Below are 25778 nucleotides of genomic sequence, written 5' to 3'. Positions count from 1 at the left end.
TTTTCATGTGTTTTTCCCCCCAGTCTTAAATTCTAGAGACAGGTTTCTTTCTTTCTGGTGACCTGCCTTAATGGTACTGAACACTGTATGTTGACCCTATGGGGCTTTCGCATTCAGCTGATGCATTTCCACTACACATCGCCAATTTTGTACCTAGTGCACTTTTCCACTTTAAATGCGTGAAGAGAGATGGCTTGTGCATCTTTTTTGCAAACACATTTATCCCTCTCTCCCTGAGAGGAAAACATTCTGCTTTTCCAGCAACAGAAAAGGAGCAAAATCAAATCAATGAACCTCAAATTCCCACAGAAGAATCAGTTTTTAGAGAGGTAACCCCCCAGAGAAAGAAAAGCTTCATTATTTTATTTTCAAATGAAGGGGTACCAAATGGGCACAAAGAAAGAACATTTTATATTTAGTCATTTTCCAAGAGATGCACAAAAGGGAGAACTTCTTAGAAAGGCACAGGGTACCTCAGGGGACAGTACCAGAGCTTTGTGTGCAGAACTGCAGTGATAAACGCATGTGAATTGCTATTTGCAGGGAACAAGGATGAAGTCCTATCGTTGAACCCCTTCAGTTCAGCCAACTGTCTCTGCCTCTCCTACTGTCTCAAAATGTAACCGAATTCTCTACTGGGTTGCTAAATGAAGGCTTCTGAAAGTAACAGCCTGCCCAACACCAACACAGTTTCTGATTACCCCCCAGATACTGCTGAAGGATCAATTTGGTATATGATGCTGTAGAAATTTATGATAAATGGATTTGTTTCAATCGGAAGTAATTCTGTATCGTGCAAAATTCTGTATTGTGTGAAATTCAAAAATCACAGAATCGTTACCCATGTAATTATCCTCAGAAAAGAACACTCTTTTTTTTAAATTTTTTTTTTTAGAAAAGAACACTCTTAACAGAAGAACATAACCAGGTCCTCTTCTTGCCAAGTGGAAAGAACACTGCTGTTAAAAGGAAGGATATACAAGGTTTAATTTGCCAAGACTGAGTCCCCTTAGATTAATGGTCTTTATTTAGTTTTCCCAAAACATACATCAACTGCTTTAGTTTTATGTAGATTGTCAAGAAGTGTATTTCAAACCTCTTTTGAACACTACTGATTGGAAAGCAGGACACCACTGAATATCTTCTCGTGACTGTCTTGAATTGACATCCAAGTGCCTTCTGAGGAGATGAGGTTTGCCTTGTGGTAGGCTCAGCATAAGTAATAATCAGTCCCATCACAACAGGACACTGCTCTCCATCTCCGAGAGCATGTCTGAGGAAATGATGGGGCACATGTGGGATTGTGCCCTGGGGGAGAGGAGTCTGAATCTTCCCTTTGAAACTTGAACCCACAACACCAATGTGCCCCAGCTGTGAGGCCGGAAACTGTGGCCTAGCAGCAGCTACACATCTGAGTTCACAGACGCTCTAAGCTGTGAAACTCCGGTTGCTTCTGCCCAGACTCCCAAACATATGCTGTCTAGAGCACTGAGTACGGGTAGCCAGGGCCAAATTGAGCAGAACTGAGTATTTGTATATACAAATGTAAATAGAAGTGGCCCTGGGGCCTGGTTACCCTGTTCATGAATCTTTAAAGCATCTCCCCATTATTGGCCAGAGAATCTTCTAGATGTCCATCATTAGAGAGCCAGCATGTCTTGGTTACTATCTATTCACATGCCCCAAATTAATCAAAGGTCTGGGTGGGATCCAGGCTGAAGATGCCTGTACTGCTTGTGATTATAAACAAGTGTGGTGCACACATTTTATTGCAGAAGCAAGACCTAGGACATGCTAGAGCAGCTTAAATAAAGACTTCTAAGTTCCTTAGATTTGTTCAACTGGCTACAAAAATATTGTAAATCAATGGCACCTCAATCTGAATTGCCTAAAATGGTCATCTTAGCATTAATTTGATGCGCTTGAAGTAATAACCTATGCATTTGCTAATTTTCTTTTACTCCTTTGAATCAGTCAAAACAAGCCTCCCATTTTGTCATCCTGACTCTTACAACTGTTTTTTTGTCTTCACTCCAGGAAGGGATTCCATTATTTGTTTAGGTGAGACTGTACATTGGCTTTTCCGCACTCCCTCATGTTGTATTCAGATCAAGCTGATTCCTAGTTTGTATTTCATGTCCACACACCAGGGGCCTACCCGGTCCATCCACCAGGAGTAGTTATTCCCCTGTTCATAAGCATGGCTAGAATGGGACCTAGAGATCATCTTGTGCAACAGCTTGGTTTTCAGTCGGGGAGGCTCAGGCTCAGAGAGGTGAAATGACCCACACTTCCAGCACAGCTGGCTTTAGCCAGAGCCTGTTAGTGCTTGAACTTCAAACTCAACACTGATTTCTTAAAATGAGGGTTTGGAATGAAAGGGTCCTCTGATTCCTGCACTTCTTACAAACACACACATTTGCTTATTCTTGCCAAGTTAGTACTGTGTCTTGTGTCACTTCAATGATACGCGTGCGTGAGCCTGGCCTCCGGTACAGATCCGAAAGGGCAGGGGACAGATTATCTGGTCAGTGAAGAAAACCATTTGGTTTACTCAGCAAACGAAGGGAAATCTGTACTGTTGTGACTCTCTTTAAATAAAGGACCTATGGTTAATTATTATCCCTCAGCTTTTATCCTTTAATCTCTAGGTTTAAATTCTCTGGTAGTAACTGCCTTTCTAAACCTATGCCTGTAATCACCGCTGTAGACAAAAGCAAGTCTTTCTGTAGCAATTTTTGAAGTCCTCATTTCTTCTCATGTTAAACTATGATATCTAATTAGTATAATAATAGTTTTCTCCCTTATTGGGATAACTGCATCTTTAAACATATTTTTCAGGTTGGAGAGCTCAGTTGCACAGGCATATCCTCGAAGCCTGAATGCAAACATGTTTTGTTACCCCGTTCATTTGTGGCTTCAAATGTTATTCCAATGGCATCTTCTGAGACACAAATGCTAAATTATACATTATAGATCTTTCCAAACACATTAGATAAATTTTTAAACAGACCAGTAGGGATGATCATGTTATAAACTTAAAATAAAATGAGCTACAGGATAGATTCTATGACTTCATTTAATATTGATAGCAGCTCAATTTAAATTTTGAAAAAGCAAATACCTTTAATAAATTTGGTGTGAACGATTATATATTTTGATACAACTATTGTACAGGCATGTGTACATATATAAATCTATAGGTAGAATTATATATATTTCCATATATACCACATATATATTTTTTCTACTCACATTTTTCACTTTAGTAAAACAAAGCAGTTTACTGTACATAGATGTGCAATGCTACATTAAGTCCTGAGTAATTTAAGGGATCATTAATCAACTACTATAAATTCTAGTCTTTCAGCCAAAGATCCAGTAGATTCTGTAACAAAAATGTGAAAAAAAGTAACATTTAAAAATAGGCTTTCAGCTATGCGCTTGTTTTGTGCTTAGCAGAATAAGCTCAAGAATGCACCGTGGCCATTTACATTTGGGGAAATCTCCTCAAATATTCAAGATTAAACAAATATCCTATTTGTATGGATTTACAGAAGCTTTATGTGATGTCACCTACATCCAATTTGTCAAGCATGGAAGATTCCAGTCATGATTGGACCAAAATTCCCTTTTGCAGAATATGAAATTCTGTGTAAACATCAGTGGTTAGGTATTGTACAAAAGTTCCGACTCAAATGAGGGGAAAAAGAAAAAAGAATACAATGAAATAATTTAAAATGCTTCTCTTGGGATGTTGCCAGCCATGTGGAAGGAATATAAAAAATAAGACATATTTTGGTGGAAGAGGAAACCAGATGACAGTCATTTAAGGGATGTCTGAAGAGCCGCCCACTTACTTCGGGGAGGTCCTGGGCTGGCTGGGCTCAGAGGGCCCAAGACAATCCAGCCACACCCCTTTTACCCCATGGGCAGACTCCTTTGTGAGAAGAAGGAAGCAGTGTGGAGAGAAGGCCACATTTGATGGCAATGGGACAGCAAAGCTGCCTGTCGGGGTCACGTCAGCAAAGCGAAACATGCCCGTCCTGGCTTCAGGCACTCAGTAGGCCCCGGTGAGGCAGCCTGAGCCAGCTGTTGCGCATCTGGCCGCAGCAGGAGGAGGCTGCCCTGCACCGGGCCAGCCACTCCGACGAGAAGGCACTGCATTGGTGGTTTGGGTGGTTTGTCCATCACCCCCAGCTCTACCCCGTCCCGTGGCTGCTGTAGTCAAAGACTCCCTTCTTGAAGAATGGTGAGAACTCGCAAATGGTGTGTTTGGAAAGAGTGAGCCCCACTTTGTCGATGTGCAGGGGGGATGTCGCAGATTGGAGCATCACGCTGAAAAAATCCCTGAGGTATTTCTGAGGAAGAGACAAGAGACAGAGCATGGTGAGATGTTGGGTGGGATCAAGGAGAGGAGAATGAGGTATTTCTGAGGAAGATACAGAGCACAATGATATATTGTTGGGTGAGATCAAGGAGAGAAGAAACTGCAGACACAACTTGCTGCCCACTTTAAAAGAGCTGTTGCTGTCATTACAAACAGTCTATGGAACTCTGTGAGGCCTTGGCTGTCACCGCACCAAGCCACTGCATCCATGATGCAGGTGACTTCTCTGCACAGAGAAGTGGACTCATGGCCACATGGCCTCGGATCCCCCTGCAGAGGATGCCCAGAGAAATAACAACGTGGTGCCTGGGGTCGGAGTGGGGAGGGGTCTGCTTTCCAGCAAGAGCGGCACTAGTTAAGATTCTGTTTTTTAACAAGTCATTTCCTCCCAACTTACTTATTAAATAGAAAGCTGATTAAAAGGAGGCAAAAAAAAAAAAAAAAAAAAAGGCTAGGCAAGGCATCTGTACAATGCTAAATGTGCTGCTGATGCGCATTTTTAAATGGTTACCGTCACTGTCTGCTTTGGATCCTTCTTATAAACTAAAGGAAGAGAAACACGAGGACAAGAGGGTCAGTTCCAAAAAACTAATATTTACAAATCATTCTGCAAAACCTATAATCCTCAATGAAAAGAAATTCTTACTAAGATTAATTGCTCTGAATCCTTGGCACTGCCCCTCCCCCTGCCACACGTGTTTGTCACAGCATTCGCTGCCTTTTCTGGCACCAGCAAGCAAAGCATGTCTGGGACAAGGATCTCAGATGCTGGGATGGAATCAGGCGGGCTGCTGGCAGGATGTATTAAAGGAAAAGAGGACACACAAAAATAGTTAATATTTTTCAGGTCAGGCAAATGTTATTTATAACAGAATGGGATGGAATACAGGGGGTAGGGGTGGAGGTGGAACGGGAGGGAGGAAGCCTAAATCTTTATTTCTGACTCAGCTTGTTTCAGATTGTTATAAACAATCCTATCACAAACGTTGAAATTAAATGTAATAATTATGGACTTTGAGTAACAAAGAAATTTGTCTGAGGCCTCAGAAGCAGTGGTTCCCAGTCAGGGGTGATTTGTACCCTTGAAGACATACAACAGTGTCTGGAGACATTTCTGATTGACTGTCCCTCTGGGCTGGGGGGTATATCCAGGTGCATCCTACGATGCACGCATTATCACAATCCTAATGTCATCGTGCCATGACTGAGACACCTTGGCCCAGGGAGTGGAATTCAGCTTCCTCTATGAACTGCCAGCCTGAAATCTACTTCTGAAGGATGGCACTCTGCTGGAGGAAAATTCATCAGTTACTTTCTTAAATGTAATAATGAAGATTATCAATAATTAACGTTTGTATAGTAATTTGTAGTTTCTAAAAATCTTCTAATTTCTTTTTTTTTTAATTTTTTTTTTTATTTTTATTTATTTATGATAGTCACAGAGAGAGAGAGAGAGGCAGAGACACAGGCAGAGGGAAAAGCAGGCTCCATGCACCGGGAGCCTGATGTGGGATTCGATCCCGGGTCTCCAGGATCGCGCCCTGGGCCAAAGGCAGGCGCCAAACCACCGCGCCACCCAGGGATCCCTCTTCTAATTTCTTATTGCTGCACAGTCACTGCACATTCCTCAGACAATCTGATGAGTCCTGACACATGCATACGCCCAGGAAGCCATCCCCAAAGCAGTAGAACAAAACGCTCATACCATGCCCCCAAATTTCTGAACTCACCTAATTTTATGTTATCATCGTACTTGGCCTGGAATTACCTGTTTTTATTACTGTCAAACTCATTTTCGGGTAAGGATCCTGTTGCAGAAATGAGCAAGGCTACTAATCAGAAGAGGGGATTTAAAAACAAGTGTTTTTAACTCAGACTCTTTTTTTGTTCAATATACCTAAGATACTGGTCTCACAGTAATCTCTCAGGAAAGGAGCTTGAAAGAGCAATCAGGTGGAGGCAAGAAGGTGCCAAAACCAATTGCTGAAAAATGAAGATCTTACACCAGGACTTATTTTTATCAATGGCAAAAGGGAACCGTACTTCAACTTTGCTGGGGGAAGAGAAGCTGAGAACTGCAACTTTAGAGGGACCCGCAGTCCAGTCAATATGGATACGAGTGCACATCTGAGCCCACACCCAGCCAGCCAGCCAATGCTTGCAAATGCGATAAATGTAAGTGAGCAAATGGACTGTTGTTGACAGGTCAAGAGTGAAGTGTTTGGGACAAGGATGATAAGGAACTTGTGCACTGGAGCATGGGGCTGCAACTCTTCCGCCATGAACAGAGCCAGGCGGCTGAGCAGGCATCACATCCATAGCTTCCATGCAGCCCCTACTCCCCTCTCCCACAGGCCACACCAATGTGCAGACTAATGCTCACAACCAACTTGCAGACTAATGCTCACAACCAACTTGCCTTCAAGATGAATTCTGCCAGAATGTGAAGAATTCACATCTGGGAACTGGTATCCTACCAACATTTGTCATAATTAGTTCACAAGGTGGGGTGGGGGGCTTTAAAGGGCCAGTAGAGACCAAAGAGTGTAAAGAAAAGTGAAAGTTAAAAACATAAATAGAAGAAAAAGTATCTGACATACCTTCCCCGCCAGGACACCACTATCAAGAGAACAGTAAACTAGGTGTAAGTAGGGCCTTTTTCTTTAAACAAACTCACTAGCATGTCTCCATGGAACTTGAGGTAGAAGGATCTCATTCAATGAATTATAAACATTACAGGAGAGTTTTTACATTATAAACCAAACCTCTGCTTAGCAGGACTGGGCAGCCTGGGTTCCCTTTACTTAGACTGCTTCCTTGGCCAAAGAAATGCTTTGATCAGAAGGTATTCTTTGCAGTGAGCTCGAGGTGCTCTGAAGTGTCTGAGTGAGTCACGGTAGCCCTGGTGGTGTGTCCAGAGCCACATGCCTGCAGCGGGCTGGCCAAATTCCTTCTGGTGAATGACAAAACCAAAGGACTACGTATAGGGCTGGGGACAGAAGACAACTAAACTTCCAGAAGGTTCTTGAGGTCACAGGCAGCAGCTCATTTTTCTTTGTAACCCCCACCATGCCTGACACACCACTGAGCTTGGGAAAAGTGCATGGAAGGAACCCTGATGATTGATTCTGAGGCGTTAATTTTTAAAAATTCAGGTGTACACAGAGAAAACAGCACACATGCACAGCCAAATGAAACTTCAAAAAGTGGACACCCCTGTGTGATCAGCACCTAGGTAACAACAAGACAGCACTGCTAGTGCTCCCATACTCTCTCACGATCCTTTCCCCAAGAATAAGGCTATCCTATCTTTTCCTGACTTTTCCTACTGTCGCTTAATTTTGCCAGTTTTTGAACCTTGTGTTAATGGAATCACAGAGGACACTCTCTTTTGTGTCTGGCCCTCCTATGCTTCACATGGTGTACATGACATTCACACACCCTTTTAGGTATAGTTGCAGTTTGTTCATTCTCACTGCTGTAGAGTATTCCTCATGTGAACATGCCTATTGCCTGCTTTGCACAGACAGGCACACAGGATGACTGGTTTGGTTCTTCCATTTGAGCTCTTCTTCAGAGATGCAATGTGCCCCTACACAATGGTGTCTGGTGAATCAGGTTTATTGCTCTCTCTCCAGTAAAGAAATTCTCCCTTAGGGATTTTAGGCTCAGGCCAAGATCAGCCAATGAACTAGAATTCTATTATTATGTCTGTTTAATATACATTATAATTATATATAATATATGTATTTAAATACACACATATTTACATTAGTCGTTTATGTTGCTTGGGCTCACAGTGTTTTCTACAGCATCTGTGGCTGAATGGAAAAAATTACAGTTCTTCCTGTCAAAGCTATCCCCCTTTTTATCGTCTAACTCTTCCTGGTATGTGAAAAATAAGTCAAGGAGCCAAGCTGCATCCCCAGGGTATTTCACTTTATAAAAAAATACTACCAAAAAAAAAAAAAGTATTACAAAAAATTGAAGAACATAAGCAGTTTAAGTGGCTTATCAGGGTCAGAAGGACAAAATAGGAAAAGGATTTGTGAAATCCAATATCCAATTTCTGTTTCTTTCACGTGGTATTTCTCCGAAAGGAAGGAAGGAAGGAAGGAAGGAAGGAAGGAAGGAAGGAAGGAAGGAAGGAAGGAAGAAAGAAAGAAAGAAAGAAAGAAAGAAAGAAAGAAAGAAAGAAAGAAAGAAAGAAAGAAAAAAACAGGCATATTTAAATCTTTGTAGCTATTAGGAACCACAGAAGGCCAGCAACCTTTGCCCACCCTGGAGGTGAGTATCTCATCCAAGTCTGCTTCATTAAACACTTGTCAGGGCCACTGTGAACAGGGCGTTGCACCCACTACCATTGTGCACATTTCAGGCCTGCCGTGCCCAGGGTAGCTGGAGGATGAAAGTCAGTTTAAACCAAATCCTTTACCAATAAGATTGCAACCCTGCAGTACAGAGCAAGGCGGGGGGGTGCAGGTACTGGGAGAGGGTCTGGGTATGAGTGATGGCGGGAAGGGCAGGGGCCACACGGAGATGGAGGGGCTTGCTGAGGAAAAGGGAAATGATGGAGGGTATGGATGGAGGCAGAACAGAAGACACAGGGGAGAGAAGGAAACAGCACAGCAATATTGGCGACCAAACTCTGGGAGCTATCAGTTTGGCAAGACAAAAAAGATTTAAGAATGATAAGAAACAGATGAGACATTTATCTAGGTTATTTACTTTTTGCTACTTGGACCAACACTAAATTATGAAATGTTTTCTTATTGATACTTTCAGGAAATCCAGTTTAGATGGCTGATCTTAAAGGCATAGTTCAGGACTGAAGCAGAGAATCTTGATTCCGTAATACGCCTTTCTTTCACAGTGTGCAGGAGTATCTTCCTGTTTTTTAAAGTCAGTCTATGCAGGGGTTGTGGGGGGTGGGGTAGAAGTAACCAGGACAGACAGGCCCCCTGGGTCTATTCCAATCAGTGTTAAATAGGCATGTGCTTTAACTCCCATCCCCAAACAAGACAAAATCCTACAGGGGACCAGGAGCTTTTTAAGAGAAGGTCAAAAGAGCACAGAAGGACATACAGCCTGTCCCAGAGATCCACGCCGGGCTCCTGACCTCTTCTTTCCAAAGCGGTCCTCTTCTTCAACTCATCCCTGCCAAGACCCTGAGGACTGTCTCCCACGTGCACACAACAGGCTGACTAGCCACCATCTGGTTACTTTTACAAGGGGGCTATTTATCAAGGGCCTGCAGTGTTCCAGCCACAGTGAGAACTTCTCACGGTATATCTCATTTAACTATCACAACTTTATGAAGTAGGGACCATAATTATCCCATCTTCTAGATGAAGAAACTGAGGACCAGGAGGCTAAAGTAATGCCCTGAAGGTCACAGAGCATAGAAGTGGGAGTGGCAGCACACACATCCATATCTGCCAGCCCCAGGGACTGGGTATCAATCAGCAGCCTGCTGTCCAGTCTACCATTCCCCTATTTTCCTTTTGGCCACCCCCCACCTCCTGAGCACTGCCATCTTTCGCCAGGTAAAGCCATCTACACTGCGCCAGATACGTTTGTTGCCTTTCCCAGACCTAAGGCTGCTCTCACAGAGACTGGGAGGCTCTGGGTTCTCTCGGGTTAAGTTCTATGCAAACACAAGAATGGGGAAAAAGATCTCTTGTGGTGAGGCTTATACTCTACACAGAGTCCAATGTAGCTGTGCCCACGCTTCCGTATCTTCCTTACAGAGCCTTGTGGGCACTGGCCATTTTGTAACTGCCCTGCTTCCTTTTTCCTTCCCAAATAGCACTCAGATTCCCTTCTGAAAAAGTATCTTTTCCCCTTCTTTGGGAAGACATAGGACAGAGGACTGGTGAATTGTTCCTGTTCATATTCTGGGATGGACACCCCATGGCCAAAAAGCTTAATGAAGATACCACTTGGCATCTGCTGGAACCAAGCTCTTCCAGATTGCACAGCCACTAGTACAGGGTGTTTTCAAGAGTGTAAGAAATTCAGGGAACTCTCAGAGGCCCAGCTGCGGGAGAGCCTTTGGTCTCGCCACTCCCAAGCCCAGGAGTGGAGGAATCCATGTTTTGACAATGGCCACAGTGATTTTGTATTGTTTGCAAACAAGTTAATGAACAATAAGCCCTGTCGTGCTGGCAGGTGGCAGGCACCAGTCTGAGTCTGAGGAAACCTTCCACCTATCCCACATACAAGCTCCTCAGGGTGCTAGTTTGAAGTCAGATCAAGATCTGTACAGGGCACCCAGCTCTTAGGAAAAGGTCAATCCTAGGAGGCTTTAGTGAGTAACATTTCAGATGGGTCAGCACATCCTAGTGGTACATCCCCAGCCAAGCACTAACCTGGAAGGTTCCTGCCCCAAACCCTGATATACACACAGGGCAATCTCAAAATTCCAACACCATTTCAAAACAACATTATTAATCTTTTGAACCAAAACACAGGCTAAAATGGTCTATTGGCTGTGTTAATGAGTTCTGAAAGGTGAAACACACTCCCTACAGCAATACAGAACAATTCAGCAAGAATTTAGTCAATTATTTTAGAGCTTTAGCCTGGCACCTCAATCAATACACCACATTAGGAAGAAAAAACTGAAAATATAATGTGCTGCTACATGCTATTTTCATTTCATTTTTTTAAAGATTTTATTTATGTATTCATGAGAGACAGAGAGAGGCAGAGACATAGGCAGAAGGAGAAGTCCCATGTGGGGAACCCGATGTGGGACTCGATCCTGGGATTCTGCGATCATGCCCTGAGCCGAAGGCAAACACTCAACCACTGAGCCACCCAGGCGTCCCTTTTATTTCATTCTTGATGAAGGTCATTATATTAACATGATTCATGTGTGACCTACAATACAATTTCTGTCTCCACTCTGGCTGAAAGTACTTCAATTACTATGACAACCTAGCTAAAAGCTGGCCTTAAGAGCCTCTGCTGGGTTATTCTTTTCAACTCAGGAGCTTCTGGATGAAATGCTAATCTAGTCATAGAGACCATGTACTCTCTGGTCCATCCATGCAAAGATCAGCAGCAAGTTAAATAAGGTGGTACTTCCCATCTTGCAGCCATTTCCTTTCAGGTCTGGAATCTAGAAAGGAGGGAAGATGGAGTGGCATCCACGCTCGGCAAACAGTATGAACAGGGGAGCCAGGCCAGCAGGTAAGGGCTTTGTGTGAGGAACAGCAGGACCTGAAGGAAAACATGGAGGGCCCTGCACCTGGATTTGAGTCTGCAGGCACGCTGTACAAAGCACTTCCCAGTTCATGAGCTCAAGAGAGCATGAAGATATACTGAGGAGGAGGAGGACCAGGTATGCATATCCTGTTTACAGGGGAGGAAAACTGAGATCCTAAGAGGCAGTGACTTAGCCAACATCAACAGTCCATAGAGGCTGACAAACAAGTGGCTCTTCAAATTCAGAAGAAAGTCAGATGGCCTAATATAATTCACAACGTACAATCCCTTAAGCATGAAATGTAAGGAGTCAATGTCAATGCAGCCCTTTATGGAGCCCATGCTCACAGAATTTGCCACTGTGTGTGTGTGTGTGTGTGTGTGTGTGTGTGTGTGTGTGTAGAGAACATGTGGGAGGGACACCTGGGTGGCTCAGTGGTTTAGCGCCTGCCTATGGCCCAGGGCGTGATCCTGGAGTCCTAGAATCGAGTCCCACGTCAGGCTTCCTGCATGGAGCCTGCTTCTCCCTCTGCCTGTGTCTGCCTCTCTCTCTCTCTCTCTCTCTCTCTGTCTCTCATGAATAAATAAATAAAATCTTAAAAAAAAAAAAGAGAGAGAGAGAGAACATGTGGGAATGAGAGTAGGGCCTCAGAAGCACTGGAAAAGACCTTATTATTTTTGGTTCCCTTCCTTCTGTTTTAATTACCAACGGGATAAAGTCAGGACTATTTTATGTTATTAAAAAGCTTGCTAATAAGGTTCATGACTGTAACGGCAAACTGCTGCTTCCTTCGTGGCCACGTACCACCCAGCTGTGTCACTCTCATGATTTCTCATTTCACAAAATTTTAACATAAATTCATAATTTAATTTAAAGTTATTGAAATCATTAAAACGTGCTTTAAAAATATAGTAGGGCCTTATCCACGTTTCCACTGTAACATATTAACAGGGAAGACAGTTTGCTGGAATTCCTCATTTCCAGAAGTCATTAGCCATGGTGGCAGCTTAAAGATAACGATCAGTCTAATAAGACTTAGAGGTTTCATTTACCTTGCAGCAGTTGGAAAATTCATCCTTGACTGACGGGTTCTGAAGACAGATCAAGCCAGGATGGAGACACGCTAGGATATTTCCAGACCCGAGAGAGGTCTGGTTACCAATGACTATGGGTCATGAATCAAACCAGTGGGGTCAATATTCACTCACTCAAGTCTTCCCAGTTTCAAACTCTCATAAATTCTAGTTGTGTCAACTAGAACTCTCTCTGGCTATTTAGGAATTCTAAAATTTGTCTCCACTGGATCAAAAATGCTGGCTTCCTTTCCTGACATGCCCCTAAATGTCCTCCACATTCTGATGAAATTAGGACAGTTTAAGTAACTCATCCATCCACCACAGTTACCACATACCTGCTCTACTTGGAGCTGTGTGCCAGGCACTGGGTATCTAATGTTGAATATACAGACACAAAACCTGTGCTGCCCTGTACCATGTCTTCATTGTTTGGAATCGTTCATCTAAATCCTTCTTGTCTTCTAAGGACTGGATGAGGTTTGTTCTTTGTTGGCTCTTCTCTCTCGAGACTTCATTCATGCGCCCAACAGATATTTACTGAGAGCTTTCTACGTGCCAGTACTGCTGAGGATTCAGTAGTGAAAAAGATCATTTCCTGTCCTGAGTAAAGCATAGATATTCCAAGGAGTTGGATAGGTAAACCACTGATTAATATATGGCTACATATTCTAAACAGGAATAAGATGCTTTTGGAACACACAGAAAAAGGCATCCAGCCTAGTTCTGGGAACTGGTGACATTTAGGCCAAGAGCTGAGGGATGAGTAAGAATCAGACAGGGGAAAATACTGGTGGAAGATACCTGAAGGAAGCCTATTCCAGTGGGGAGAGCATGTGCAAAGCCTCAGAGCGAGGATGCACAGCTTGGGGGTCCTACCAAGAGTTCAGCATGACTGGACTGCATGCACACTCTTAGCAGAGGGATATGCTTCTCGAATGCACTGCTTGCCATCTTGGTCTCTCTACTGGTCTTCACACTGGAGGTCCTGTACTGTGCTCTGGCAGTGTCTCTTCTCTCAGATCCATGGATCCTTTCAGGCATTCTGGGTAGAGCCTGTGCTTGCTTATTTTCACCAAGAGAACACAGCAGAGGTAAAGCTGACAGTGAAGAAGTCACCTTGCAGCCTCTGGTGCCCTAGTGGGCCCAGTCCTTGGTGGCACCATGATCAGAATGCGGTCATATAAGGGGCCTGACCTGATACCTGACACTTGGAAAAGATGAACCACTCAGCGGAGCCCTGCCCAAATTCTAGAACCACAGCATCATAAGCAATAAAATGGTGGTTGCTTTAAGGAAGTTCAGTTTTGGAGTAGATTATTACATGGTGATAGATAACCAAAATACATGTGTGTGGGAAGAAGGTAAGAGAGGAGGGTGTCAATGAGATTAGTCAAAGCAGAATAGAAAAGTCTCTGGTTTTTATTTATAACTTATGACTAGCCATAAATCACAGTCCCATCTACTACATGTTAACCTCTCCCAACCTCTTTAGTATTTCTAATGAATAATTCTGTCTTAGCAGGTACTTCTTTTCTATTCATCCCAGGTTTTAAAGTAAATACTTGAAATAAGTAGTCATCATTTGAAATATGACATTTATTTCTTGATTTTATAAAGAATTTTGAGAGCTCCCAGTTAAAATTCATCAGGGTGAAAATGTTAGTCTGTGATTACAGAATCGGAACTATTCATTACAGCTATTCAGAGAATCTTCTTTATGAGCTTAATGACATAAGCATATTGTATTGAATTATTATGGTACTGCATCAATTGGGCTCATAAATTTAATATACTCAGTCTGGTTCACATATTCTAATAAAATCCAGTGAGCTTTAAAACTTTTATAAGGAATATGCATTTAAAGTCATGTGATATTCAATTTTTACAAGTCGGCATTCCTGCGTGGGGTACTAAGCATAGCTTCAGTGACTGTGATCACCTGGCCTGGTAGACCAGCAAGCTGAAGGGGAGATTTCCACCCCCATAAGCAAACAGGCCACAAAGAAAGCCCCAAATCTGCTCAGACTGAGAAGCTGGTTGAGCTCTTCTCCAAAACCTAAGTCGATACCAGGCCCACCTTTTAGGCTCATGGAGGCAAGAAAGTAACGAAATTCAGGCTGCATCTTGAGCCACAAGCAATGGCATGTCTGCTATAAGGAAGCAGGCCAACCACTTCCAGAAGGTCTGAAAGGCCCTACTCTCAACCTCATTTGGTTGAAGCAAAATATGGGAGGATACGCTCTGTTGGAGAAGTGCAGGTTCCAGGGCTCACCCTGGTTCTTTGACTTTTGCTTAGTGGATCTGGGCTAAGAGACTGGTAACAGCTCCACAAAGAGGCACAGCAACTCAACGGTCTCCACATCTGGGCGGGGAAAGTAGAAAAGCAGCCTGGAGGCTCACCTGGCCGTGCAGACCACATGATTGCTGGATTCCAACCCTCCCATCATGAGCCACCTGCTGGGACACCCAGTCATGCAGGAGCCACCACACTGGGCACAGGGATGTTACAGCACTGGGGTTCGGATTAAGTCCCTGAACTCCTCTGCACCTCAGTTTCTTCTCCTGACAATATCATTGTTTTAGATCAGAAGATGAAATGAGCTGTGTTTGTGAGGTGCGTGGGGCAGGGTCCAATTCACAGCATGCATTTATTAAGTAGGTGACATTATTATCTACATGGCTTTGTCCTCATGGAGTTAATCTGCAAATATATTTTTTCTTCTCTTTTAGATGTTTAGAGACACATGGGCTTAAAATGTGGAAGTATTTAATGCTTTAATGTTTTCTCCTTCAAAGGAAAGTGGAAGACAGCAAGTCTGGAATGGCTTTCTTCCAAAGTCACCTCATATCATATACTCAGATACTGGCAGACCCTTCATTTTAAAAATGCTTTAAAGTAAGGAGGAATTAATGGGTTTCTCAAAATGGGGAATTGTAATCATAAATTTAAAAATCTAGGCTAAAAGAAAAAATCTAGGCTACACCAGGTAAATTAACGATGCCCACAAAACTCATTTTAAGAAACATTTTGGATTCTGAGATTCTGGAAAAATACCATCTGGGGCAAAAAATAACTATTCTATGTTTCTCAGCTCATGATTCTTTCTTGCAGGAACCTTCAAAGAGGTTCCTGACATTCTGAGACAGAATGACTGCTCCAAATGACCAATTTTAACTGGCAGACTTTCAAATGAGAATCTTGCTATGTGGTAACCCTCTTGGCTATAATGTACTTAAACTCAAAGAATCCGGTCCCCAAAAGCTTATCAAGAAGTAATGCACACTGACTTTGGTGTCCCAAAGTCTCCCTCTTAGTAGAAGCCATGCACTTGGAGGCATTGTGATGCTTTAGGAACCCTTAATGATATCTTGCTCCTTCCTACCATCTGTGCCTGGGGTTGAGCACAACCATCCTCCCCTTTAATGTCTGACCTGAGGTCACTTATATATTGATGGTAACTTTTCTCAGCCTGGCCTGGGACCAGGCCATCACTGAATACCAATGAGTCCCTGAATTCCAGGGCGAGAGGGTCAGCTCTTAAGACCAGGAGGGAAGAACCACTGCCCCTTTTGTGTTCTGTGGACTAGTGGGATCCTGATGATCCCTGTCGGACTATTTGCCTTGCAGATTATCCTCCTGCCCTGAGAGTTATTCCTCAGTGTCCACACATTGCCCTACATCCCAGGAGGGAGACATGGTCATGCCCCAGGTGTGATGAGGCCGGTGGCCCTGAGTGGTATGCCTGTAACCCCCCCCCCCCCAAGAGAGGATTAGCTGCGGATTTGGATTATCCACACCAATGATCCCCTTCACTGGGGACAATGATGGAAGCTTGACTACATCAAGGAAGATGGAGGCAGGGAGAAAAGCCAGACCAAAACTTCTCTAATAATACATTTCTGATTCTAAAAAAGGATGGGATAACTGTAGATTTTTAAAAATTCCTTCACCAAACAGATATCACCCACACAATTAAACATCTAAGTTAAAAAAGAAATTTATATATATAGATACACACACACATCCCTCCTGCACAGCACTTTGCTCATAAAAGACACTCACCATTAGGTGCTTGATACAATGAATATTAGGTAACTGTAATAAATCATGATGAACAATGAGAAGCCTGGGTTTTCTCTCTTTAGGATCTTCCCTTGCAGCAAAATTTCACAGATTTACAGTATTTTCTCTCTTCTGAACAAAGGAAGTTTACTAAATTACTGTGGAGAGGAAGTTTATCAAATCTTAATTTATGCTTCAAAGCCAAACTTTAGGAATTCTTCAAACTGTCTTGGCTCCTCTTCAAATCTGAGGAGTCGCTGCAGAAGAGAAGTTGGGAATGTTGCCGGGTTCAGCGATTAAACAGGGCTTCCTTGGATACTTGTGACTGGCTTTGTTAACCACCAAATGAACCTGAACCCATGTAAGCACCAGTCTTTCAGTCGTCAAAACTTTTATCACTGAGATTGTTCTCAGCTGAGAGGCTCTGAAAGCAATGTGGTGTAAGTTAAAGATTAGGACTGGCAAAATGTGGACAGAAGATCTCACAGATCAAAGGGAAACTGCTCCAGCTGGGGGACGGTGGAGAGAGCTATGGGGCCATTTAATCTATGAAATAATGGACTAATTTGGGCTAATTTGACATGCAGTTTCTCCCACAAAGAAACTGCCTTTCAAAGCAAGAAATGTCAGTTTGTGTTGGACTGAGCTATGACTTGGATATGCCCATATTCTTTCAGAATAAGAAATTGTAAATAAATGTGGTTTTGGCAACTGCACGATAAGCAGCATAAATAGAAAAGATAAGGTGAATCAGCAGCATCCAGTACCAAGAAGCATAGATATCCCAGCCTATGGAGATAGTTTGAGCAGACGGTCTTCACTGCTTGTAGCACTTATCCACAGAGCTCTGAAATAAAAGCCCCACAATCCACTGGAGCTTTGTTTTCAATCGGCTAAAAAAATCCACTGAGAAAAAGGGTGATGGCTTCATTGACTGCCATTTTCAACTTTGATTAATAAGGGTTTTCCTGATTTTAGTATCAGTTTCTCAATTTTACTTATAATAATATGAAGCAGGTGATCTCAATTAGAAAACAAAGCCAAAGTCGTCTTTTTTTTTTTTTTTTGGTTGCCTGGAATGAATTATATGTAAATGTAACAGCAGGACAGTGAATTCCTGGGAACAGAAATAAGTCTATCTAAAAGTGGATGTGAGCTTTACATGGTCAAACAATGAAGACAAAAAGGTGTATAAAATTGGAACAAACCCATTTCTTTCTCCCAAATATGGTTTCAAAGGCTGCAACTTATGCTATGATTCATTACTATGAAATGTAAGTGACACAGAAAAAAAGGGGGGGATTGTCAAAGGCAAAATCATAACTACCTAAATTCTAAAATAAAGATGAGGGTTTTTTTTTTTCTTAAAGATTTATTTATTTATTCATGATAGAGAGAGAGAGAGAGAGGCAGAGACACAGGCAGAGGGAGAAACAGGCTCCATGCCGGGAGCCCAACGCGGGACTCGATTCCGGGACTCCAGGTTCGCGCCCTGAGCCAAAGGCAGGTGCCAAACCGTTGAGCCACCCAGGGATCCCAAGATGCAGTTTTCAAAAGCAACGAAAAGACAGTAGAGAGGATCACTGGCAAAGGCTACATGAGCACATTTAGGAAAAGCACAATTCATGGGGCACCTGGGTGGCTCAGGTGGTTAAGCATCCGACTCTTGATTTAGCTCAGGTCATGATCTCAGGGTGTTGGGATCAAGCCCCGAACTGGGTTCTGCACTGTGTGCAGAGCCTGCTTAAGATTTTCCCTCTGCCCCTCCCCCATCTCCCTCTATCTCTCTATCAAAAAAAGGGCACAATTTACTTGGAAAACAAATCTAAATAAATGGACGAAAGGAAACTGAAGCATCTTTGAGAAAGTCTAATTCAAATTTATGAGAGAAAGGATGATTCCCAAATGTTGATATAAACAGTAAGCAGAGGGCTAGGAGAGATTGAACAGAGAAAACTTTTTTTTTTTAAAGATTTTTATTTATTTGAGAGGAGAGAGCGCGCATGCATGCACAGTAGGGGAGAGGGGCAGGGGGAGAAGCAGACTCCCTGCTGAGCCAGGAGCCTCAATGCAGAACTCAATCCCAGGATCCTGTGCTGAGAGCAGACGCTCAACTGACAGAGCCACCTCGGTGCCTGAAAGTGGTTCTTAAAATACACAGATGCACAAGAAGAATCTGCATGTCTTTTGGTCTTTTGGAATAAAGGGAATGTGTGAAGAGGAACTGTACAGATGTCAATGGAAATAAACATAAGTGAATAGTTCAGGAAGAGGCTACACCTTCAGGTTTCTAACAGGACCAGAAGATGCAAAAGTAACAAGCACAATGTTAAACAAGGGAAGGAAGAACGACATGGATCACATTGCACAGTGCCTCTCAAACACTTTGTGGAGCAGGACCAACTGAAGGGAGCAGAAGAGAAGAGAGAGATAAAAAGAAATGGAAAACAGACACAGGAAAATTCAAGGAGGATCCAACCAGAGGGTTCAACAGAGACAAATGGGATTCTAGAAACAAACAATAGGATACAAAACTTTATAGAGGGAAATCATCATGAAAACTGCCTAGAAATGATGGACGTGAGAGAGAATTGCACTGTGGAGTATCCTGCAGAACTGAGGTGCTGCTCACCAATGTGGAACCATGAAAACTCAGAACCCTGGGGACAGAGGAACCCTACAAGCATTTGGTAGGGGTGACGGACGTACTATGTCACATACAAAGGACTAAGAATAGGGGTGCCTGGATGGCTCCATTGGTTAAGAGTCTGCCTTTGACTCAAGTCATGATTGTAGGGCCCTGGGATCAAGCCCTGCATTGGGCTCCGTGCTCAGCAGAGAGTCTGCTTCTCCCTCTCCCTCTCCCTCTGTTCTTCTCCTTCCACCTCTCCCCACTTTGCTCTCTGTTCTCTCTCTCTCAAATAAATAAATACAATATTTAGGACAAAAAACCCCACAATGGATCAAGAATCAAATTGGCTTTGAACTGCTTCACAGCAGCACTGGGGTAGAAGACAATGAAGCAATCCCCTTGAAATTCTGAAAGAAGATGGTTTCCAACTAATATATATATATTAGTTTCCAACTAATATATAGATATATATCCAGCCAGTGTGTGTGTGAAGGACATATTCAGAGATATCTCTTGAAATTTACCTCTTACATATGGTCTCAGGAAGCTACTACAGATGTGCTCCATCAAAATCAGGCAGTAAATCGAGAAAGGAAAACATGGGCACAGGAAGCAGGGGAAACAATTCAAGAGATAGCAAAAGACAACGGAGATGGAAGGTTAGAGTACCTGTGGCTCAATTTGACTAGAAGAAACAAGAAGTTTCCAGAAGAGAGGCCTTCAAGGAGACCGTGTTCATGAAATATTCGATGGTTTCAATGTTTCCAGGAGATGCATACAACTGACCAAAGCATTTGAAGTTGAACTAGTGATGGATATATAATAACCTGAGCAAAGACTCAAGTTGTTCGTGTACAATCCTGACACACTGCTGGGCAGGGGTGGTTGTGTCTCCACATGTTTTAGGATGGTGGCAGGGTGGATGTGTGTGTTAGGGGATATTAATAGCACCTCACATTGAAGCAAAAATCAGAAAAAAGCAATACATGAATGCAATTTTAGTCTGTAGGAAAATACTGAAAAGTATTGTGAGAATTGCTGCTGGGGAAAGGGGAATGGAGGGTATGCCTGGAAGGCAGAGGGCTGCTTTCCAGAAAAGCCTAGTAGAACTATCTGAGCACATCCATAATTGACACTGATTTAAAAAGAAGTTTTAAAATCTCTCACTGGAAAAATGGTCAGAGGGGATATATGCCCAACCAGAAGAGCAATTACCTCTAGGCTACACCTCCGTTTGATATCCTATTAAAGCAGAGATGGAGGGAGATTCTTTTCAGATGATCTTGGTCTCAGAGGCAAAGGGGCAGGAAAGCAAGAGTGGGAAAAGGAGGTAGCTAGTACAGGGCCATCGATACTCAGGTTACTATCCAGGGCAGCACTCTGTCCCACTGGGGACACTTTGAGAAACATGCAGAAGGTGCTTCTGAGTCATCTGCAAGGATGGGAGGCAGGCACATTTATCCATACTTTTGTCTCTCACTGTTTGGGAGGTACCTGTAGGCCTCACACCTCCGTCCAACCTCTGGGCTGCGGCCTGAGGGAGGAAGGGGAGAGAGTGCTGGGGCGCTGCGGCACACAGTGGGGTTGTTCTCCACAGCTGTGGCCAGAATTCTGGAAGAGTCAAGAGGACACGGAACAGCACAAGGCACATGTCAGCTATGGGATGGGACTAGGGTTGATGGTGATGAAGAGGGTGCCCTTGGCTCAGTGGTGCCTGGTAACCACTCTGGGGAGCCAGAGTACGGGGGTGGGAGTTTGGGGGGGTAGCCTTTGCCTTTGGCTCCAGCTGCTTTCTTACCTCCCCAGTGTTCTTACTTATATAGTGTTTAGCATTTTTAGTTTTCTGACAAGGACATTTTGATTTGCAGCAATCTTACTCATTACTTTCCTAAGGATGAACAAGCATTTTTAATGGATTTAAAATGCAAGTCTTATTGCAATCTCAGGCTATGAGACAGAGGTGACTGTAGCTTACGCAGGGGCCCAAGAGAGTTCATGGTCAAAATGATTCCAGAGCATTCAGAAGACAAAGAGCTACCCATTAGCTCCCAGCTTGCCCCACATCTTAGCTAATATCGGCTGGGCTGGACTGTGGCATCTCTGCAGGAGCGAGCCAGAATGGCTGCCATCATGAAGGGAACAGGGCTATGCTGCAGTCATTTCCAGGAACTCCTGTGTTTTCTGTTTTCACAAGAATGGATTTTTATTTTATTCTATTACAGTGCTTCTATATATCTATACACAATATTGAGTTATATCTATAATTGACATCTCTCTATATATCTATATCTCATTTCTATATTATACCTATACCTATATTTATAACTATATCTGCATAATATAATCTATAATTAAATCTACGTAACTATGTCTTATATCATGGTTTACTTTCTTATTTTATAATAATACCTTATTGTATGAGAAATTTCCTGCTCCAATGAATCCTAACAAGATCGTGACTGCATTTAAAACAATACAGAGGGCGCTAAATGACAATGTGGTCACCTGGCAGTGCCAGGAAGGATTAAGAACCTCATGGTGGGCCCACTCTTTTATTTACATGGAGGAGGATGTATACAGTGGGGCAAGAGAAAAACAGCCTCTGGCAGAAGGGAGCAAGTGTAACTCAACAGACGGGGGGTGGGGGGATACTAGCAGAAATTAACAATATAAACATGTCACTACTATATACACAATTCAAAATGGTCACTAATTCCAAAACAACTTTTAAAAATACATTTTATTTATTTGAGAGAGGGAGAGTGAAAGAGAGAACACGAACATGAGTGGGGGACAGGAGAGGGGAAAGGGAGAAGCAGGTTCCAGGTTGAGCAAGGAGCCCGATGCGGGGCTCAATCCCAGGACCCTGAGATCTTAACATAGTTAGGATCATCTTAACATTAACCTAACATGATCCCAGGATCATAACCTGAGCTTCGCAAAGGCATATGCTTAACAACTGAGCTGCCCAGGAACCACCCCTCAAACAATTTTAATAACATGGGCATTATCAGAAGGTGATCAATGTTTTCTCGACCATCAACATCTCCTCTCAGGTATGGCTAATCTTTTCCCTACTTTTAGCCGTATTTCTAGCTGAAGCCTCCCCCTGGGGCCTGGAGCTAATTAAGTGTTCCAGCTTAAAAGACCTTTCCTTCTCCCCCATGTTGTGCCACAGCATGATTGTGAGCTGTAAGGGGTGGCAGATGAGAAAATATGAAAATGGTATTTAATTAGGCAGAGTAAACAATAAGGTCAATAGCAACTTGAAGCTGACATCTGTCTCCGAACAAGCAGGCAAGCTACCTCCAGGTATGGGCGACAGAGAAGGGAGCTTATGCTGCAGGCTCCTGGGGTCCATTCCACTTGTAGTATCTACCTCTGTTTCAGAGGCAATGAGACATTTGATAAAAGAAAACAAATAGCGATACCTCACTGTATCTAGGAAGAGAGTAGGAAAAACCCTCCAGCTGTTTAGCACTGCAATGTTCAGGCTTCATTTCATTTTGCTTTTAAAAGTAACCAGGGAAATGAAAAATGTTCTATAGTGAACTCCACGAGCAGGGTGTGCACGGCTTGTAAGCCTGACATCTTGAGTTGTGCTGCATCACTTTCATCTGATGCTATCAACAAACAGGACAGAGTTGGAGAATCTCTTAGGTATTTGTCAAGCCCCAAACACTTTGTAAATGAGCAAGGGCGGGTGGAGAGATGACAGATGTTACTGATTTACTGCTAGGATGGATGGCACATGAAGCGGGATTATAGTTGGGGTTAATATTAGAATATCAAAAGCCCCACAAATGGAAAAATGACCAGTGCAGCTGTATCTGGGGTGATCAGAACAGTTTCTGTCACAGTTAATCTTATGCATCAACTAGACTGGGTCATGGGGTGCCCAGATATTTAGTCAAACATTGTGGTTTGTCCGTGAGAGTGTTTTGGGGGTGAGAGTAACACTGGAGTCAACAGGCTAAGTGAAGCAGACACTGTCCTCCCTAATGTGAGTAGCATCAGTCAATCAGTGGAAGGCCTGCACAGAACCAAAATAATGGACCCTCCCATAAGTTCAAGGAACTCTGGCCTGACCACACTGAGCTGAGACATTGGTCTTTTCTTGCCAGTGGCGGTGAATGGAAAGATCAGCACTTTGTGGGTTTCAAGAGTGCTGGATTTCTGAATGGAATTTATACTATCAGTTCTCAGGGTGCTCAGGCCTTTGGGCTCAGACTGGACCACACCATTGGCTCTCCCCAATTTCCACCTTGCTAACTGCAGATGTGGGGATTCCTCAGCCTCTATTATTGTGTGAGCCACTCCTTATAAGAAATCTCTTTATACACACACACACACACACACATACACCCCAATGGCTCTGTTTCTCTGGAGAACCCCAACTACTCCTGTTTCCAAACTCCAAATTAATGAAGTAGTAAAAAACCAAAACACTATTTTGATACCATGAATTACATGCAGAAATGTAAAGTTCACAAATTAATTAATTATTTTAAAGATTTTATTTATCTGATGGAGAGAGCAAGCAAGCACAAGCAGGGGGAATGGCAGAGGGGAGAGGGAGAAGGTGGCTTCCCACTGAGGAGGGAGGGAGCCTGACATGGGACTCAATGCCAGGACCCTGGGATCATGACCTGAGCTGAAGGCAGATGCTTAACCAACTGAGCAACCCAGGTGCCCCCCCAAATATATTTAATACCAGATTTCACTGTGAAGATTGAGGTCCAGGTCTTGGGCCTCAATGTTGTGTTGATACACAACATTCATTACCACCCCCAACTTGCATTCAATGGAGTAACAAGCCATGATGATTCCACCTCCTGTGTATCTATCCATCCACTTTTCTCCACAAGTGCCATCACCTTGTCCCTCAGGCCACAGTCTTAACTTACTGGAAGACAGCAACAGCCTGGTCATTACCCTTCCTCCTTCCTATTTCCCCTGCTCCTACTCACTCATCCCTCCACTCCTCCACTTAAAACACTCCACTGGCTCCTCACTGTCCACTAGATCAGGTCCAAAGTCATGGAGATGGCTTTGGGATCTGGTTTTTCCTTCCCTGTCTACCCCTACCATTCTCACCTTTTGTAGGTTCCACCTTCATTCAGCTCAATCAAAATATATTAGAACAAAGTCAGAAAATCTGTATTTTTTCAAGATAATTTCAAAGGTTAGTCATCCAGGTTTTGGAACCACTGCTTTGAAAATCATGTCCTTTGGGAACTGCAAAGGTAGCTTGTGACTATCCCTGTCATTGTAACAGTGGCCTGTAATTACTTGTTGAGTTGTCCTTGTTCTGACAGAATTAAGAGTTCTTTGAAGACAGGAACCATAGACTGACACATGCAGGACAACTGAGGCATGGGAAGTAGTCCTGAGCATGGGCAATGACTGTCATTGTCAGTGTACTGCTTTCATAAAAACTAAAGATTTTAAGTGACCACCAGACATGCTTCCTATGAGATGAGATGGGAAGGACAATACTATCTATATAGTGTTTTTGCCAACTTAAAAACAAAAAAAATCAAACCTAAACTAGATCAAGCCTCTCGATCTAACTACTGATTTTCAGAATATGCAGGATTAGAGGAGCTTGTTCAATGACACCATGAGAATGCCATTAGCAAAACCCAAAATGTACTAATTCAATGGATAAATGGTACGGTTTCATTGATAACAGATGGTGAGATAAAAAAGAGAGAAGGAGGGCAGCCCGGGTGGCTCAGCGGTTTAGCGCCACCTTCAGCCCAGGGCATGATCCTGGAGACCCGAGATCGAGTCCTGCATCAGGCTCCTTGCATGGAACCTGCTTCTCCCTCTGCCTGTGTCTCTGCCTCTCTCTCTCATGAATAAATAAAATCTTTAAGAAAAAAAAAGAGGGAAGGAAAAGCTTTATATTATTAAACACTTTAGAGGCACATCAACCAATGCCATGTGTGGATATAGTATGAGTTTTGATTTATCTATTGGGAAAAAAACCCTCAAGAGAAAACTGGTATGGCCTGAACATTGGTTATTTATTTTTAAGAGACTGGCTAATTTTTAGAGGGGGTGTGTGTGTGTGTGTGTGCATGCGTGTGATAATGATTATATTTTAAAAAACAGTGTCAAAGTGAAAAGATATTCAACACTGCTCATCCTTAGGGATATACAAATCAAAACCATGATAAGATACCACCTCACACACACACACACACACAAAAGATACCACCTCACATCTGTCAGAATGGCTAAAATTAACAACACAAGAAACAACAGGTGTCGAGGATGTAGAAAAACAGGAACTCTCTTGTACTATTTGTGGGAATGCAAACTAGTACAGTCTCTCTGGAAAACAGTATGGAGGTTCCTCAAAAAGTTAAAAATAGAACTATCCTACGATCCAGTAA

The 25778-nt window shown here is 43.0% G+C and overlaps 1 protein-coding gene across 9 annotated transcripts in view; it reads right to left on the bottom strand.

Annotated features, from left to right (window-relative positions):
- Positions 1-25778, bottom strand: part of KIF16B (kinesin family member 16B) — a 316370-nt gene that overhangs the window by 10537 nt on the left and 280055 nt on the right. For 4 of the 9 annotated variants that reach the window (XM_025469263.3, XM_025469264.3, XM_025469267.3 and 1 more), the window contains one exon: positions 3062-4361. The exons of the other annotated variants lie outside the window; for them this stretch is intronic. In XM_025469263.3, the coding sequence (XP_025325048.3) occupies positions 4228-4361 (134 nt within the window). In that variant the 3' untranslated portion in view covers positions 3062-4227. Of the gene's footprint in view, positions 1-3061; positions 4362-25778 lie in introns of those variants that run through there. 9 annotated transcript variants of the gene reach the window in all.

Source organism: Canis lupus, chromosome 24 (assembly GCF_003254725.2).
Source record: "Canis lupus dingo isolate Sandy chromosome 24, ASM325472v2, whole genome shotgun sequence".
NCBI lineage: Eukaryota > Metazoa > Chordata > Mammalia > Carnivora > Canidae > Canis > Canis lupus.
The sequence above is the reverse complement of the archived record's forward strand: the minus strand, read 5'-3'. Positions and strand labels throughout refer to the sequence as shown.